The sequence below is a fragment of the Panthera pardus genome, unplaced genomic scaffold, assembly GCF_024362965.1.
Source record: "Panthera pardus isolate Hobbes unplaced genomic scaffold, ASM2436296v1 HiC_scaffold_17, whole genome shotgun sequence".
In the NCBI taxonomy this organism is placed as follows: domain Eukaryota; kingdom Metazoa; phylum Chordata; class Mammalia; order Carnivora; family Felidae; genus Panthera; species Panthera pardus.
The window spans coordinates 139,167,874-139,181,097 of NW_026526732.1; the positions used below are offsets into that span (position 1 = coordinate 139,167,874).

General features: G+C 41.6%; 1 protein-coding gene across 5 annotated transcripts in view; it reads right to left on the reverse strand.

Moving 5' to 3' along the window:
- BICRAL (BICRA like chromatin remodeling complex associated protein) overlaps positions 1-13,224 on the reverse strand; it is a 110,297-nt gene that overhangs the window by 25,596 nt on the left and 71,477 nt on the right. For all 5 annotated transcript variants that reach the window (XM_053905005.1, XM_019457142.2, XM_019457146.2 and 2 more), the window contains 3 exons: positions 13,172-13,220; positions 13,015-13,083; positions 8,756-10,435 (listed from right to left, as the gene is read on the reverse strand). In XM_053905005.1, coding sequence (XP_053760980.1) covers positions 8,756-10,435; positions 13,015-13,083; positions 13,172-13,220 — 1,798 coding nt within the window. The remainder of the gene's footprint in view (positions 1-8,755; positions 10,436-13,014; positions 13,084-13,171; positions 13,221-13,224) is intronic.

Here is a 13,224-nt window from a genome sequence, read left to right on the forward strand (position 1 = left end):
AAAGTTTAAATCCTGTAAATTATTCTCTGCATTCAGGGATTTCAGTTGACAGGACTCTTTGGAGAAATGGCTGATTCTAGGTCTGAGATAATAGGTTTAGGTAATCGGAAGACATGCCCACAGCGTCTTGGGCCACGAAATTCTCAAAGTAGATGCGGCCGTGTCGAAAGTATAGAAGCCGTCTTTAGCAGGCCTCCACTGACCACATTTGGGACACTTTAGGCATCAAAAAGAAAAATAATGAAAGCAACAGAATGCAACATTAACTACAAAAAGAATGCATGATCTTTTAGAGACAGGCACTAAACTATCACAGATGAATTTCTATGTCTGGATTAGCCTCACAATGATGTTGGGCAGGGGGTGGGGGAATTTAGCTGGGGATGGATGAATAAGCACAGCCATGAGTTGGTAAGCACCGAAGCTAATTGTGCACAGGGGCTCACTGCATTATTTTGTTTACTTTTGTTCATGTTTAAAATCCCCCATAATAAAATGTTTAAAAATGAATGCAACTCCCCCCGCCCCAGACAAACTGAGTTCATAGTGTTATTCAGAAAAAGAGAGAGAGAGAGAGAAGGAAAGAAAAAGCTCTTTCTGGAAAAGTCCCAGCCAATAACTATAGATAGGAGAATACAATTAGAAAGTCCCCATTTTGCAACCACTGATGTAATTAATATTCCGGTGAGGCTCAGAGTCTCAAATCACTGGATGAGAGACTGGGAAAGAGGATAGTCACAAGGTCCCAAAGCACCATCCTGGAGATCATTTCTGCTTTACAAAGGGAAAAAATGTACCTTTGAATACCTGGAGGAGAAAAAACCTAGCAGAAGCCACCTTAGCCAAGTAATCACACCAATAATAGGACAGCTCAACATTCTGTGTCTTGCCGAAACTGTTTAGCCTGACTCTGATCGTGAAGTCACAATCAGAGACCGCCACACTGGGGCCACTCTACAAGACAAATGATCTGGGTTGCTGTGGACTAGAGATGTGACAACAGATGATGTCAGTGCTCTCTGGATTCTGGAATGAAACACTGTTGTAAAGGAAATTATTGGGTCAACTGGAAAAAATCTGATACAACTGCAGTGTATTAATGTTAACTTTTTTGGTTGTGATATTGTGGCTGCGTTGAAGGCGGCCCTTTGTTCTTATTAAATAGCTGGTGAAGTATTCAGGGGTAAGGGGTCATGACATTTGAAACTTTTCAAGATGGTTCAGAGACAAAAGTGTGTGTGTGTGTGTGTGTGTGTGTGTGTGTGTGTGTGTGTGTATGTGGGTGGTATGGGTGTGTGTGTGAGTGTGTATGTAGAGACAGAGAAACACAAGACACACACAGGTGAAGCAAATGTTGCAAAATATAAACAACAGATGAATCTAGGTGAATGGGTTCACTGTACTCTTCCAAGTTTTCTGTGGGTTTGGGAAGTTTTCACAATACAAAAGGTGGGGTGGGGACTTAACTTCACTCTACAAGAAACTGGTTACATTGGTTGCCTGCAGGGAACTGGATGGCTGGGGGACAGAAGGAGGGAAATTTTCACTACAGTATATACCTTTCTGTACTTTTTGGATTTTAAACCAAATACATGTATTTTCTATGCCAAAACCAAATAAAATTTATATTTAGAAACTTACTCCTCTGTAGAGTTAACTCTTACAGGATCAAAACTTGCTGAATTAAATTTCCCTAAATAGACAAACATGGAAGGTCCCTGGGAATGGTGTTGTTATTGTTGTTGCTGTTTTTAATATTTATTTATTTAAGTAATTTCTACACCCAACGTGGGGCTTGAACTGACGACCCTGAGATCGAGAGTTGCATGCTTTTCTGACTGAGTCAGCCAGGCGCCCTGGTGTTTTTGTTTATTACAACATTCTATAAAGTAATTTATACAGAAATTTTACACGGAAATTGTAAAGTAAAAAAGAGAGTCACTGTTAAGTGTTCCTGGATGTTCTGGGGGGTTAAAATTTAGATAACACCTCAACATTACTTTTCTAACTATGCGGTCTCCAAGGCTGTGTCCTCCTTACTCCAATACGCCTGATGCAACTGACCTAGTTCCCAATACTTTTTGGCATTACAGGTCACAAAAAATTACTCTGGAGCTGCCAGTGGAGGCTTCTTGTTACCTCTGGATAACTGAAACTTTTAGGACTCAGACAGACTTTTTTTTTTCCTTATCAAGGCATTATTTGTTACACAGGGGTTAAAGAGAGATCATGCCGTAGCTAATTATGTATCATTAATAACAGCAAACATAAAACAGATCAACACATACTGATATGAAAACAATCCTCAAGTTATGGAATTAAGTAAAACCACCCATGGCGTGTTGCAGAGTTAAGCAGACGTCTGCAGTTATTTGTGCCCGTCCGTATGCGTAGAGGCTCTTTCAGGGAGAATACAGAGAAAGAACCTAGACGCGGTGGCAGGCTTTCGGAGAGAAACTTGGGAACTGGCAGGAAGACTTACTTTTCACTCTCAACTCTCTTGGAACTGTTTTTAAGTTTTTACCAGTTGCATATTTTACTTATTTTTTTTTTAAACATTTATTCATTTTTGAGAGACAGAGAGAGACAGAGCGTGAGTGGGGGAGAGGCAGAGAGAGAGGGAGACACAGAATCTGAGGCAGGCTCCAGGCTCTGAGCTGTCAGCACAGAGTCCGATGTGGGGCTCAAACTCATGAACTGGGTGTGAGATCATGACCTGAGCCGAAGTCGGGTGCTTAACCAACTGAGCCACCCAGATGGCCTGCACATTTTACTTATTTTTAAAAATGCATAAATGTTTTGATAAATGCTGTCCAGATATCATGTCTCCTGTGTGGGGCAAGTTTTTAAAACTAGAAGAAAGTGAGAATAATCTATAAATCTACTATCCAGAGAACTGCTGTTAATGTTATATTGTATTTCTTTCTAATGAAATTTCTGGGTGTTTTATAAGCAAGTGTTTTCTGTTTTCTAATTCAACATATTGTCTCTCCCCATCATTTTTCTAAGAGTGAAAACAAATTATTTATTCAATCTTATACATTTATTTAAAAAAAAATTTATTTATTTTTTTTTTTTTAAATTTTTTTTAACGTTTATTTATTTTTGAGACAGAGAGAGACAGAGCATGAACGGGGGAGGGTCAGAGAGAGAGGGAGACTCAGAATCTGAAACAGGTTCAAGGCTCTGAGCGGTCAGCACAGAGCCCAATGCGGGGCTCGAACTCACAGACCGCGAGATCATGACTTGAGCCGAAGTCAGACGCTTAACCGACTAAGCCACCCAGGCGCCCCTAAAAAAAAATTTTTTAAGTAAGCTCTACACCCAATGTGGGGCTTTAACTAATGACCCTGAGATCAAGTTTCATATGCTCTACTGACTGAGCTAGCCAGGTGCCCCTCTTTATTGTACATTTAAATGCACGTTTTAAATATTTCAAATTTAAATGTACACTTAAAAGATTATTTTGTAAGTATTTCCCCAAATCTTTAAGTTATTTTTTGAAAATATTTTATTTTATTTTTTTAAAGATTTTCTTTTTTGGGGGGCGCCTGGGTGGCTCAGTCGGTTAAGCATTCGACTTTGGCTCCGGTCAAGATCTGATGGTCCATGGGTTCAAGCTCCGCATCGGGCTCTGGGCTGATAGCTCAGAGCCTGGAGCCTGTTTCAAAATCTGTGTGCCTCCTCCTTTCTGTTCCTCCCCCACTCACGCTCTGTCTCTCTCTGTTAAAATAAATAAACGTTAAAAAAATTTTTTTAAAAAGATTTTTTCTTTTTTTTAAAGTAATCTCTACACCCAATGTGGGGCTCAAATCTACAACCCTGAGATCAAGAGTCACAAACTCCACCGACTAAGCCAGGCAGGTTCCCCTCGGAAACATTTTAAATAGCTGCATAGTTTTCATCACAGCCAATCATTCTTCTATTATTAGACATTTTTTATTTTATTTTTATTTATTTTTGAGAGAGAGACAGCACGAGCAGGGGAGGGGCAGAGGTGGGGGAATAGAGGATCCAAAGCTGACTCTTTGCTGACTGCAGGAAGCTCGATGTGGGGCTCGAACTCACGAACCCTGAGATCACGACCTGAGCCGAAGTCGGAGACTTAACTGACTGAGCCACCCAGGTGCCCCTAGACATTTGGGTTTTTAGAAAACTTTTTAGCAGCCAAAGTATAGAAGAGTATCTACAGCATGCTATACTTGAATAAGAAGGGAAGGGTGGCGGGCACCTGGGTGGCTCAGTTGGTTGAGTGTCTGACTTTGGCTCAGGTCATGATCTCCCAATTGGTGAGTTTGAGTCCCACATCGGGCTTGCTGCTGTTGGTGTAGAGCCTGCTTTGGATCCTCTGTCTCCCTCTCTCTGCCCCTGCCTTGCTTGCACTCTCTCTCTCTCTCAAAAATAAATAAAAACATTAAAAAAAAGGAAGGGAAATTAGACATAACACATTACATATATCAGCTCATTTGTGTAAAAATAAATGTAGGATAAATAACTAGAAACGAATGAGATCAGTGAATACAGAGGGGGCTGAGAACTGGCCGGAGAGGATGGAGGGGTGGGAGAACGGTGAAGTGAGGTGCTCAAGGTATACTTTCTGCAGAGCCCTGACTTTTGGGGCCATGCTAATGGGTCACACTTTCAAAAGAAATGAAATAGATATAATCAATAAGGGTGGTGGGGAAAGACTCCTACAATTAATAAGCAGGACTATATTTCAAATGAATAGCATAACTACACCAAGGGAGGAGGGAAAAGCACTAACCCAAGTAATTTTAGAACACAGTATTTTGACCATATGCCTTTAGGCTAAAGACAGAACTGTAGACTGATGCTGAAGTCTCATTAGTAGGTTTGTTTTTTCATGGTGGTATGGGGTAGCAATTCTGAAACCATTTTCTGTGTACTCTAGGATTGAGCAAATAGATATACCTATATCTATATATCTGTATCTATATACCTATATCGATATATCTGTATCTATATATCTATATCGATCTATCTATATATCTATACCTACATATCTATATCTACATCTATATCTATATCTATATATCTGTATAGATATATCTATACCTATATATACCTATATATCTATATAGATATATTGTGGAGTTGCCTTTCTCACTGTTAGAAAAGAGGAAACATGGAAGATGTTTGGAAATGGAAAAGAAAGAGAATTGAATAATGAACCCAGTGGTCCTGGATTAGAATAGGAAGTATCAATAGGAGCTCATTGCTTTTAATACAGATTGATATATAAATAGCTACAGATGTTGGGGGTGTGTAAATATATATAAGTCCCAGGTCAGTAGCAATGAACGTGTAGTGCTCAGGTCATAGTTTCTAAATACTGCTCTCCACTAGAAGGAATGAGGCTCCTTAAATGAATGATTGGTTCCAGGGCAGAGTCAGGAAAATAAAAGATAAACACGGAACATCTTGTTTTGCCAGAAATTAAAGAAAGTGCTCAAGGCACAATGGAAATGTGTCAGAAGGACCAGCAGCCAATTTGGAGGGGTGCCCAGTGGCCATCAAAGTAACTTGAGCATCAAGATAAGTGACTACAACAATTTATAACCCACTGAGTAAAATAAGAACCTCTGAGTCCATACTGATATAAACAAACATGTAAGTGAAAGAGGAAAAGGAAATGCTTTCTTAGAGAAGAATGCCAACAATTAATGTAGAACATATGATGGAATCAGAAAATCTCTATTTGGTGGCCATCACAGCAATAGCAGATTCCATAACAATGGATTTGGTCAGGAATTATCAACGGAAACTTAACGTATGTGCAAGTTTGATGAGTGACTGGATACCTACACGGTGTCAAAGTATCTCCTAGAAGAAACTTATTAAGAAGCATCGGACACCATCTTAAGCAAGTGTTCAAAGTTTACACCACCAGGAATGGGACAAATCCACATGATGATGATGTATCATTTCTGCGGCAGTCCTATCAAAAATGTATGACCTGGATCTAATCATGAGGAAACAGCAGAGAAATGTGAATTGAGGGACATTCTACATAAAAATTGGTTTATGGGGTGCCTGGGTGGCTCAGTCGGTTGAGTGGCCGACTTCGGCTCAGGTCACGATCTCACGGTCCGTGAGTTCAAGCCCCGCGTTGGGCTCTGTGCTGACAGCTCAGAGCCTGGAGCCTGTTTCAGATTCTGTGTCTCCCTCTCTCTGACCCTCCCCCGTTCATGCTCTGTCTCTCTCTGTCTCAAAAGTAAATAAACGTAAAAAAAAAAAATTTTTTTAAAAATTGGTTTGTACTCTTCAAAAATATCAGGGTCATGAAGGACCAAAAAAGATGGAGAAAATGTTCCAGATTTAAAGACATGATGACACAATTAGACAGTGACCCTGGACCATAAAAACAAAACAAAATAAGTTTTCCCCCTTTCGCCGTAATGGGCATTCTTGGGAAAATCAACTAAATCTGGATAAGGTCTGTAGATTAGGTAAAAATGCTGTACTAATGCTAATTTCCTGGTTTTGATAACTGTACTACCTATGTTTATGTGGGAAAATGTTTCCATTTTTTTCTTTTTTCTAAAATATTTATTTATTTTTGAGAGAGTGTGTGAGTGGGGGAGGAGCAGAGCGTGAGGCAGACACAGAATCTGAAGCAGGCTCCAGGCTCCGAGCTGTCAGCATAGAGCCCGACGCAGGGCTCAAACTCACCAACTGTGAGATCATTACCTGAGCTGAAGTCAGACGCTTAACCGACTGAGCCACCCGGGCGCCCCAAATGTTTCCGTTTTTAGACTGAAGTCCAAAGTATTTAGGGCTAAACAGGCATCATGCCTACAATTTACTCTCAAAATTGTGTGTGTGTGTGTGTGTGTGTGTGTGTGTGTGTGTGTGTGTGTGTGTGTATGGGGGGGCAAGGGGAGAGAAAGAGGAGGATAAAACAAATGTAGTAAAAAGTTAACATTTGGGGAATCTTGGTGAAGGGTATATGACAATTCTTTATACTCTTCTTGCAACTTTGACTTTTCTAGAAGTCTGACATTATTTCAAAACACACCCACACACAACCTCTGACACTGAAAGTAATACACTGAATGTCCTTGATCATAAATAATCTTTGTTTCCCTAGGACTCTTAGTGGAATGACTAAGTCAAAGGTATGCAGTTTGAAAACTATCGATGCACCCAGCACGGAGAAGTTTTTGAGTACATCTAAATATGGAGGAGGGGTGCCTGGGTGGCTCAGTCGGTTAAGCGTCCGACGTTGGCTCAGGTCTGATCTCACTGTTCGTGAGTTTGAGCCCCACATCGGACACTGTGTTGATAGCTTGGAGTGTGGAGCCTGCTTCGGATTCTGTGTTTCCCTCTCTCTCTGACCCTCTCCTGCTCATGCTCTGTGTCTCTCTCTCTCTCTCTCTCAAACATAAATAAACATTAATAAATAAATAAATAAATAAACATGGAGGAGCAAGGCAGTGGAAATGGAGGACGAAACAGGGTCGACCACAGAGGTGAAAGCGGGGTGTGGAGCTGGAACTACGGACAGTGCTCAGGATGAGCATGAATTAGAAGCTAGAGGAGGAATTCAAGGATCCACAGATAGGGGTTCAGGACCAAAGCTGATGACATTTGAGACGATTTTTAGAAACATAATCCTTCTGTGGGTTTACCAACTGCCCACGGTAATTTTGGATCCCTCCCTCTGTATACATCCCTCCCGTGCAGGGCAGTTACCCACTGATGAATCGTACTGAGTCCTTGAGCCTTTCTGACTGACACCCAAGAAGCAGTTACAACGTCTCCACCCAGTCCATAGTTACATGACCTAGCGGCTTACTATATGATGTAAGTAAATAATCTACCATAAGCTTTCATTTTAAATGCCTGTCATACATTTCATCAAGTATATGTATTAATTGGCTCTCATTGAGTATTTGCTATTTGCTGTTAGGGACTACGTTAAGTGCTTTGTGTGGATTATCTCATTTAATCTCCCCAATAACCCCATGGGAATATATGTCCATTTCGCTGATGAAGAAAATTAAGTCTACAGAGGTAAGTTAAAGTAAGACTTGCTCTATTGTCATAAAGCTTAGAGTAAAATCCATAAGACTGACTCTAGAGCCCCACTCCAAACCACAATGCTATGATGGATGAAAAATATTAATTAAGGGGGTGTCTGGGTGGCTCAGTCAGTTGAGTGTTCGACTCTTGATTTCGGCTCAGGTCATGATCCCAGGGTCGTGAGATCGAGCCATGCATCGGGCTCCTTGCTGAGTGTGGAGCCTGCTTAAGATTCTCTCTCTCCCTCTGTGCCTCCCCTCCCCCCTGCTCGCACACACACTCTCTCTCTCTAAACTAAAAAAATAAAATAAAAAGTAAAAAACAAATCTTTTTAATTAGGAAGAAAAAAGGTAATCAATCACAAGTTGAAAATTGTTAATGAAAAAAAGAATTGTTAATGAGGGGAGCCTGGGTGGCTCAGTCGGTTAAGCTCAGCTCAGGTCATGATCTCACACACAGTTTGCGAGTTCGAGCCTCATATCGGGTCCCTCGCTGATAGCGTGAAGCCTGCTTGGGATTCTGTCTCTCCTTCTCATTGCCCCTCTCCTGCTCTCTCTCTCTCAAAATAAATAAATAAACTTAAGAAAAAAAAAGAGAGTTGTTAATGAATAAATTGGGAGTTTAGGATGAAAATTATATTCTGTGAAATACACATTCCATTTTCCTTTTCTGGAATCATCCCAACATTTGTGCGATAAAGCAAATGTACCTGACAGAAGAACTGCTGCTGGGTTCCCGCTCCAGGGGTGTTACTGAAGGTGCTGGTAGATTTGGAAGAAGAAACTGGAAGACGATGAGACGCACTGACCGGTACTGGAGTCCTGTTTGGCTGGGTCAGCTGATCTCCCGTGAAGTTTGATCCTGATGCACCCGACTGAACCGCAGACCCAAGACTAGGATGGGCAGTGCTGGATGAGCTGACGACAGGGAACCGACTAGGTCCTGACATGTTGGTCACCGAGGGCATGGTGGTGAAGCCAGGTCTCCCTTGGGACACGCTGCTCTGCCCAGGTGACAGGTGTAATACGGTTGGTGACGCTTGCTGCAAGGGCATCTGTCCACCAACAATCTGAGGAGAGGCATGATTGACAATCACTGGGCTTCCAGAGGCGGCAAACGTTTGCCCAGACACCAACTGGACGGCGGCATTCTGGTTGTTCAGCATCTGTCCAGAATATGGTTGGTTGGTCCTGAGCATGTTGGAAGAGTTTCTGTTCAACATGACATGCTCTGAGGCCACTTGGCCGGAGATGAGCTGAGAAGGTTGAGTCTGAAGCAGTTGCCCATTTATGGTCTGGACATGATGTACCGAGTTAGAACTGACAGAAAGGCTTGTGGGTATGAGGAACTGACTTTGGGGTGTGTGAGGCTGGCCCATGGGAGAATGAATAACGATACTACCCCCAGCGCTGCTCACTGCCTGTGAGGTGACTGGTTTCCTTGTGTTCTGTTGGTTTACGATGTTCACAGACATGTGCGGACCAACTACGGAGCCCTGGGGTGAGCTGGCGGAGGCAAAGGAGATCCCTTGTTGAACGTGGTGCTGCTGTATTCCCAAATTGTTCACATTGTACGTATTCTGCTGACCCATCTGGATAGGCTTTGGCTGGATATTGATCGGGACTTTATTTGAATTTGGTGCAAGACCCCTCTGTATGATGATGTTATGCACAGGTAGAGACGTCTGAAAATTTGTGCTGTTAAATGGAACGGTAACAGGCTGTGCTACGGGACTGGAACTGGAGCTCCCAAACAAGGAGTTGCCATTGGGAGTCTGTCTGTGAACCAGGAGTCCTCCACTCACATTTGATGGGGCTTGCTGCCCGCTGCCCTTCAATATGATTTGAGATCCGTCTAGGTTATTAATAGTCATCATGGAGGGTTGATTACCAAAGGAGCCAATTAGCTGTATCTGACCCGAACCGCTAATCTGACCGCTATTAGACAGATGCTGGCTGGGCACACTGATCCCCACGTGTTGCATAAAGCCATGTTGCACCCCCACCGTATTGCTTGCAAATGATGCTCCAACAGGCACGTGAGTCACCCCTATAGGCTGCAGCGTCTGACCTGAGTAATTCGAAACATTAGAAGCCTGAGTAAACGATGCTGATGAAGAAGGATGAAGCTGGGCTTGTGCAAACTGTTGGCTTGAACCTATACTGGCGTCCAAATATGCCTCTTCTGCCAATGTCTGTTCAGTGATATTGGCCTCCTGCAGGGATTTCTGAAGAATGTCGAAAGGTTGGTCCTCACTGAGATCGGGAAGAGGAGAAGACTCAAGTTCATCTTCAAGAAACTGAAGGCTACTTGAAAGTGGCAGTCCATCACTGGGCCCTTCTCCAAGCTGGTTGCTTACGGCTTTGAGGGATGACTTAGGATCAGCATTCTAAAAAACATACACAAGTATGTTACCTGGCATATCCAACCTTTGAAAGAAGCTCTTAAAACAACACAACACAAACCTCACTTTTGAATAGAATAAAGCCTAACAGGCACAGCTCTTCAAAGTGCTCAGCTTATTCTGATACTGAATTTCCTTCGTGATGATGTTTAACATTATTTCTGTAAGCGTACACATTCAGCGCTCTGGTTAATTAGTTCATAGGAAATAGATACATAACAGGATCATACTGATGACCACCTGGAGTTTAGCTCCATTTTTTCAGATACTGACAAAGGCTTTATTTTTCAGGACTGCTCCCAGTCCAGGGCTTGAGTGAGACTCGGCCCAGGGTGTGTAAGTATCTAAGAAATAGCCATGTCTAGTCCTTTGCACGACAGGAATCTAAGTGAATTTTGGGAGTTCTGGGTACTGTTCTGTTAGAGGTCCAGAAGGTATCCCAGATTCAGCCCTGTCATTCCGGGCTTCTCAGAACATGTCTAGTTCTATCCCTACCACCCCAGGCAAGACCAGTCCAGATGAAAACAAGCTTCCCACACGAGTGAGCGGTCATTCGATTTCTTAGAAGGAATCCGCTTATTACGCCGCTTTCAAAACGATTTCAGTGTCCTATTCAAAAGTAAAAGTCCATCAACATTTTAGTCATCAAGCACCCGCTTGTGTGTTAGTTTCTGTCCTTAAGGAATCCTTAGGAATGGGCATTCCAACTAGAGACAACACAGGCATATGAAGAGAAACGAATGTGATAAATAAGATATACTCCACTGTCTAGCAGTTTTTCTTGGGACATGTCAAAATTTATAAAAGGAAAGATATGGAATCCACAGGTAGGGATAACACAAATGTACTTCACACTACTGAACTTAAAAATGGTTAAGATGATAAATTTCATAAGTATTTTAATGCCACTGAACATTTAAAAAAAAGATGAAGAAAAAAATTAAAAACAGGTCAATGCAACCTTGCAAAACTGTAGAGATTCTCATAGATGATGGGAAGAACTAGGTAGAAAACCGAAGACTAGATCATTTGACCCTCAACCCTCAACAGTTGAAGCAGAACCAATGTGATAGGACTTGAGGAGTCCTCCGAAAGGAAATGGGGAAAGCAAATGAAAGCAAGGAGATGTTTTTTTTTGCGGAACAATATCTAGACAACGAAGGATATCTCCTGAATGGTCATACACCGTTTAATGTTTTTACAATGTACAAATTAACAGGCCATAAGTTTAAACGGCCATCCTTGAAAAATATTTCTACTGAAAAAAAAAAATTTCTACCTCACCTCCCATGATGTAATAGAAATTCCCAATAAATACATACTGGCAGTCTGAAAAGTCAGAAGTCATACTCACACGGAAGGGGGAGAGTTGGTAAATAAAAATCATTCACATCAAGGGACAGGCTAAATATCTACCTTATGTGCTTAATGGCACCACATAAAATTATTACTCGTTCAGAATGAATTTCAAAAGTGCTACTGATTCACAAGCCTTACAGGAGATCAGTGTTGTAACTTCAAAGCCACCTGTAGCATGTGGACGTGTCATACATCCTATGATCTGACATAACTTACACACACTCAGACACGTGAAAGAACTCTGCACTCCCAAGGGCTTTCTGAATACCATTCCATGTCATAGATGAAGGAAATAAAGGCCTTGATGATAACTTAATCTTTATTGAGCACTGTACCAAGTAATTTCCCTGGACTAGTCAATTAATGTTAACCAACCTAGGAAGTAGTTCTGTTATTCTCCTGGTTTCATAAATAAGGAAACTGAACTCTATAGAGATTTAGTGACATATCCAAGGTGACAGGGCTAGGAGGTGGCAGAGTGAGGATTCACACTTGGGGCAGTCTGACTCTGGGCTACCATCCATGATGGAAGAAGGCACTTGATTAAGATAGGCTTGAATGTAGTCATCTGGCCATAGTCTGTAGGCAGGACTTCCCTATCCCCCAGGTCAGGTTTCTTGTCTGGACACTCCTAGAGCTTGAAAATATGGAATCCAGAATTGGTGATCTGAGGGAGAATCCTAGCTCTCCAACTCCTGGCTGTATAATTTTGAGCAAGTACTAACCTCTCTGTGCTTTAGTTTCCTCATCCATAAAATAGAGATCATAATAGAACCTACTTCTTGGAGTTATCACGTGGATTAATGAGGTTAATCATGCTAAACGGTTGGTGCCAAGAACATACTAAATGCTCAGTAATTTTCAGTCATTAATTTTTTTTCTCGTTTTAAGATGAAAATGTTTGGTAAGTAACGACAATGAAGAGTAATTTCTTTAAAGCTATGTAACAAGTCCCTAAACATCCTAATATGGCTTTCTTAGGTTATAAGTCAGGAAAATGGCAAAGTAAATCTCATATAGTTTATCTTAATTGACTAAGTTAAAAGGAGACAATGTCAACACCATTCGGTAGATTTCCTTCCATGCCAATTATAAGAGACAAGGTAATAACTCCCATCAGGATCCAAAGGCGATTGAAGCCTCCGGACCCAAGGCAGCAAGGAGGGAGAAACACTTGACCACTGAATTCAGCTTCCAATACTCACACTGGAGTTGGCGAAAATTGAATTTGAATTGGCTGCAGAATATCCTGTGCTAGTTGAGTCATCATTGCTCTGCAAAGGTACAAATTCAATAAGGTGATTACTTTAACTGTAAAGAAGGAACAAAATTTATATCTGTGATGTTCTAAGTATTACTTACAGATTTATTACTAGGTCCGTGTAGAAAATAGTTCAATGCTTGTGGGTCTCTGG